Source organism: Ornithorhynchus anatinus, chromosome 12 (genome assembly GCF_004115215.2).
Source record: "Ornithorhynchus anatinus isolate Pmale09 chromosome 12, mOrnAna1.pri.v4, whole genome shotgun sequence".
NCBI classification, from domain to species: domain Eukaryota; kingdom Metazoa; phylum Chordata; class Mammalia; order Monotremata; family Ornithorhynchidae; genus Ornithorhynchus; species Ornithorhynchus anatinus.
This window is the reverse complement of record NC_041739.1, coordinates 18,540,047-18,546,046: the sequence shown is the minus strand read 5'-3', so window position 1 is coordinate 18,546,046 and position 6,000 is coordinate 18,540,047. Positions and strand designations below refer to the sequence as shown.

Here is a 6,000-nt window from a genome sequence, read left to right as displayed (position 1 = left end):
TTTCAAACTCAGAGAGCATCTCCACACACCAGGGGCAAAAGGTTTAGGTGAGTGTCAAATCATTCTAGTGGATAACCTCCCCCCCACCCCAACATACCAACCCTCTGTCCCTCCTCCCAGCCTTCTAGGCTTGCTGTCACAGCTTTGCCAGTGCACCTAGATAATGCCTAGGCCAAGTGTTTAAGCAAATGTTAGTAAATTTATGCCAAAAAAATAAAGCTATTCAGATGTGAATGCTACTTTTCGATCCCAAACTTTCTAACCCTGGCCAGACACTCACGATAATAATTTGGAAGACTTTACCTGCCTTCACTATTAGCAACTCCAGGGATCAATAATCAATAATAAAGGAAATAGTAGCCAAGAATTATGCCAAAGATTAATGTTAGGAAGACTAGCTACGAAGAGCCTGGAAAAAGTCATAAAATGCGCTGATTGCCACAAGAATACAAGCTGTCAACTTTATGGGACTTCCGGTGACAACGTATGGATCCGAAAGCTGGGCAGTGAAATCACAGGTTAGAAAGAACGTCGATTCTTTTGAAATGTGTTGGAGAAGGCTTTTGCAAATACCGTGGACTGCCAAAAGACAAATCAATGGATTTTGGAGCAAATTAAAGCAAAGTGGTCTTTGGAAGCCCAAATGACTCGACTTACATTAGCATATTTTGGACACATAATCAGTAGGACTAATTCTCTGGAGACTACACTAATGCTAGGAAAAGTCCAGGGAAAACGTGGAAGGGCAGACTGGCAGCTAGATGGCTAGAGACCATAACAAAGATGATGGAAGAACGGTTAGAAAGGTTGCCGATTATGGCAGAAGACAGGACGTACTGGAGAAAGTATATCCGTGGTCACTTGGAATCACAAATGACTCGATAGCACTTAATGATAATAATAATAATAATAATTGAATTTGTTAAGAGCTTACTATGTACCGAGCGCTGTTCTAAACGCTGGGGGGGTGGTTATACAAGGTAATCAGGTTGTCCCACGTGGGGCTCACAGTCTTAATCCCCATTTTCCAGTCGAGGTAATTGAGGTCCAGAGAAGTGAAGTGACTTGCCCCAAGTCGCACAGCTGACAAGCGGCAGAGCCGGGATTAGAACCCACGACCCCTGACTCCCATGCCCGTGTTCTTTCCACTGAGCCAATGCTCCTTCTCATGATATATGACCTCACAAAGCTGACTGTGGGAGAGGACAGGCAGCAGGTGGAAGAAGTCCTTTTTCTGGGCATCTGGCGACACCTGGCCCCTGTCCTCCCGCTGTCCTGGAATGCCCTCCTTCCTCACGTCCGCCTAACTCCCTCCCCTCTTCAAAGCCCTCCTGAGAGCTCACCTCCTCCAAGAGGCCTTCCGAGACTGAGCCCCCCCTTTTCCCTCTGCTCCCCCTCCACCTTCTGCTCCTCCCCCTTCTCCCTTCGACTCCCCTCAGCAGAGTCCCCTTTCCCTCTCCTCTCCCTTCCCCTCCCCTCAGCACTGTGCTTATTTGCATATATTATTTATTGCCCTATTTATTTTGTTAATGAGGTGTACATCCCCTTGATTCTATTTATGCTGTCAATGTTGTCTTGTTTTTGTTTCGTTCTGTTTGGTTCTGCCGTCCGTCTCTCCCGATTAGACCGCGAGCCCGTCGTTGGGCAGGGATGGTCTCTATCTGTTGCCCAATTGCCCATTCCAAGCGCTAAGTCCAGTGCTCGGCACCCAATAAGCCATCGATAAATACTATTATTTAGCATGTTTTGGACACATCATCATAATAATACGTGCTCTGCACATAGTACCTCCCAGCTCCACCACTCGTCAGCTGTGTGACTTTGGGCAAGTGACTTCACTTCTCTGGGCCTCACTTCCCTCATCTGTAAAATGGGGATAAAGACTGAGCCCCATGAGGGACGTGATCACCTTGTATCCCCCCAGCGCCTAGAACAGTGCTTGGTGCATAGTAAGCGCTTAACAAATACCAATATTATTAGTAGTAGTATTAAGGCAGCGTGGCTCAGTGGAAAGAGCACCGGCTTGGGAGTCAGAGGTCCCGGGTTCTAATCCTGGCTCCGCCGCTGGTCAGCTGTGTGAGCTTGGGCAAGTCACTTCACTTCTCTGTGCAGCGTGGCTCAGTGGAAAGAGCCCGGGCTTGGGAGCCAGAGGTCATGGGTTCGAATCCCAGATCTGCCCCTTGTCAGCGGTGTGACTGTGGGCAAGTCACTTCACTTCCCGGTGCCTCAGTTACCTCATCTGTCAAATGGGGATTAACTGGGAGCCTCACGTGGGACAACCTGATGACCCTGTATCTCCCCCAGCGCTTCGAACAGTGCTCTGCACATAGTAAGCGCTTAACAAATACCAAATACCAACATAACTATAAGGACTGTGAGCCTCACGTGGGACAACCTGATGATCCTGTATCTCCCCCAGCGCTTAGAACAGTGCTCGGCACACAGTAAGCGCTCAACACATACCAAATACCAACAGAACTAGAAAGAGTGGGAGCCCACGTGGGACAACCTGATGACCCTGAATCTCCCCCAGCGCTTCGAACAGGGCTTTGCGCATAACAAGCGCCGAACAAATAGCAACTTTAGCTCATCTGTCAAGTGGGAATGAAGGCTGTGAGCCCCACGTGGGGACAACCTGATGACCCTGAATCTCCCCCAGCGCTTCGAACCGCGTCGTCCGCGCTGAACGAATCCCATTTTATTTGTATTTAAGGAGCTCGATCAATCCTCTGGCATGAAAAAGGTGGGCCTTTGGTGGGGAGTCGATTCACCCACCACGACCCCCGCTGGGGCGTCGGTGGTTGGAAGGGGGGGGGGGAGGCGGCGAATTCCCTCCTCTGGCTGTGATTGGCGGAGGGGCGGCCGTCCTGCCTTCCCATTGGCTGCCGGGACGTGGCAATCAGGGAGGGGCGCGGGCGGCTCCGGCCGCTGCCGCCTTCGCCGTTGCAGAGCCGCCTTCGCCGCCGCCGCCGCCGCCGCCGGGGCCAGCGGGGCCAGCGGGGCCACCGGCGACATGGTAAGCGCCGCCACCACCCCGGCCTCTCCCCCGACCCCGCCGGGCATCTCCACCGGGGAAGGAGGGCGTCCGGAGGGGCTTCCCCGGTTGCGGCAGCTCTGCCTCTCCGCCTCGCCCCGGCGGCCGGTCCCGGGCGCCCCGCTGCGGGCCCGCTCCCGTTGCCCGCTTGGCTGCGGGGGAAGCCTGGGGGGGGGAAGGGGCCACCGGGGGCCGTCCCGGGATGGAGGGCGGGGGAGACCATCCGGACGGGTGGGGGGGCACGGGGGGGGGGCTCCCCGCCGCCGCCCGGCCCCTCACGCCGCCCCCCCTCCCCGTCCCCGCTGTGTTTGCAGTACGGCTTCGTGAATCACGCCCTGGAGCTCTTAGTGATCCGCAATTACGGCCCCGAGGTCTGGGAAGACATCAAGTAAGTGCCCTCGGGCCGGGGCTGGTGGGGGGAGGAGCGCGCACCCATCACACAGACGCTCATACTCATGGTGGTATTTGTTAAACGCCGACTGCGTGCAGGGCACTGGTCTAAGCGCCGGGGGAGACTCCCGTGAGGCTCCCGGTCTCCATCCCCATTTGACAGACGAGGGCACTGAGGCCCAGACAAGTGACGGTCACACAGCCGAGCCGGGATTCGAACCCAGGGTCTCTGCCTCCCACGCCCGGGCTCTCGCCACGGAGCCACGCTGCTTCTCTTTTGAATACTCCTACGGAACGAAGGGCTAAATGAATTCGAACCCCTGGCCTCCGCCTCCCCAGGCCGGGCTCTTCGGGGGCGGCCGCCTGGGCTTCTACGTTTGGCTCGGGCCTACATAGTAATGTTGGTATTTGTTAAGCGCTGACTATGTGCCGAGCACCGTTCTGAGCGCTGGGGGAGATACAGGGTCATCAGGTTGTCCCACGTGAGGCTCCCAGTTAATCCCCATTTTCCAGATGAGGTCACCGAGGCCCAGAGAAGTGAAGCGACTTGCCCACAGTCACACAGCTGACAAGTGGCAGAGCCAGGAGGCGGACCCATGACCTCTGACTCCGCAGCCCAGGCTCTTTCCACTGAGCCACGCTGCTATTTGTTAAGCGCTGACTATGTGCCGAGCACTGTTCTAAGCGCTGGGGTAGACCCAGGGTCATCAGGTGGTCCCACGTGAGGCTCCCACTCTTCATCCCCATTTGACAGATGAGGTCACCGAGGCCCGGACAAGTGACGGTCACACAGCCGAGCCGGGATTCGAACCCATGATCTCTGACCTCGAGTCCGGGCTCTTTCCACGGAGGCGCGCTGCTTCTCCAACAGGCACACGCAGAGAGAAGGAGAGAGGGCGGCGGTGCCGGTCCCCTGGGGTCCCCTCCCTCCCCCGGCCGGAGGCAGGGCCGGTCCTGCCCCGCTCCCAGCTGCGGCGGAGCCCCCGGGGCGCCCGTTTCCCACGCTCGGGGCCGCGCCGGGTGGGAGGTCGGGGAGGACAGAGGAGGGGCCGGGCCGCTCCGGCCCGGGGGAGGGTGTCCTGCCCTGTCTTGTCCTGTCCTGTCCTGTCCTGCCCTGCCCTGCCCTGCCCTGGGCTGGCCTGGCAGGAGCGGCGGCGGAGGCCGTGTCCGCCCGTGGGGTCCGCGGGGGCCGGACCGTGGGAAGGCGCCGCCCCGGGGGGCTCGGCCTGCCCGCCCGCTCCCACGGCCCCCCGCCGCTCACCCCGCCGCCCGGGGAAGGAAGCTTGTTTACCATCGGCCACTGTCGACGGGGTGGCCAGAAGGGATTCGTTCCCCCCGGGATGAACGGACTCCAGGGAAAAGCAGGAACGGAGCGGCATTTTTCATCTTTGGCCCCGAAGCCACTTTCTTCACTAGAACAGAGAGAACATCACATCTTCTTCCCACCGAGGCGCTCGCAGAGTAGAGCGAGCAGCCATTTGGCCTCGATTTTCGTCTTTTCATCCTCCTCCTCGTTTTCGTCCTTCATCTTCTCCCTTTCATCCTCTCCGGCCTCCCGCATTTCCTCTGGGAATCGTTTAGACTGTGAGCCCGTCACGGGGCAGGGATGGGCTCCATCTGTTGCCGAATTGGCCATTCCAAGCGCTCAGTCCAGCGCTCTGCACGTAGGAAGCGCTCAAGAAATGCTATTGAATGAATTTACTGTTGTCGTTGCCGATATGGTGAGAGTGACCCAGGCTCGGCCGTCGAAATGTAACTTCTCTCCACTTCCATTTCCTCATCTGTACAAATGATGATTAAGTACCTGTTTTCCTCTACCCTGAGACAGTGATCCCTTACGGGGAGGGATTCGTCTGTCTGTATCTAACCCAGTGTTTCACGGAGCTCCGTGCGTAAGAAGTGCTTAAATTCCCCAATTACTATTATTAAAACGGAATACTGTTCGGTCGCACTCACCCAAGGACTCAGTACAGTGTTCGGCACCCAAGAAATATGATCTGTCGATCGGAGACTACTGAATCCGGTTTTCCAGAGAGTTTGTGGGATGGTGAGGCAAATCTGCTTTCTACTACGGATAATGATGATATTAAGCGCTTTACAGTTATCAAGCATCACTAGTAAATAGTAGATAGCATCTTGGCCTCTATTCTTGGGCAAGTGCCTCAATCCTAAAACTTCAGGACTGAAAACTTGCAGAGGAAGACTTTTCACACACTCTCTCATCCCTGCCAGTTTTGCTCCCACTGGGTCACTGAGTTCAGAGAGGAAATGGATGGTTCAGTCCTACAAAGTGCACGCAGTTTTGTTTCTGTTCTTTTTCTTTAATTATTTAGTGTGCAGAACACCTAGCCGGCCAGCGTGATCATGGCAAAGTGCTGATGCTGTGCTGAGGCACCCTGACCTGGAAGATGGTTGCCATAGTAGCTGTCTGTTAACCAGCTATCTTTCAGGCTTCCTTCCTAGCCTGGCCATTTTTCAGAATACCGTAGGTGATTCTTTGGGCAGAGAGCTTGGAATAATAAAAAAAAAGAGGGACCCGATAGTATAACCCAGCAGTTAGAACCAGCTCTAGATTG

General features: G+C 55.6%; 1 protein-coding gene across 1 annotated transcript in view; it reads left to right on the top strand.

The window, feature by feature from the left end:
* The first annotated feature begins 2,922 nt into the window (after positions 1 to 2,922).
* The window catches only part of GUCY1B1 (guanylate cyclase 1 soluble subunit beta 1), a 56,241-nt gene continuing 53,163 nt past the window's right edge, over positions 2,923 to 6,000 (top strand). The window contains exons 1-2 of the mRNA XM_029076513.2: positions 2,923 to 3,016; positions 3,349 to 3,422. Of these exons, the coding sequence (XP_028932346.1) occupies positions 3,014 to 3,016; positions 3,349 to 3,422 (77 nt within the window). The 5' untranslated portion in view covers positions 2,923 to 3,013. The remainder of the gene's footprint in view (positions 3,017 to 3,348; positions 3,423 to 6,000) is intronic.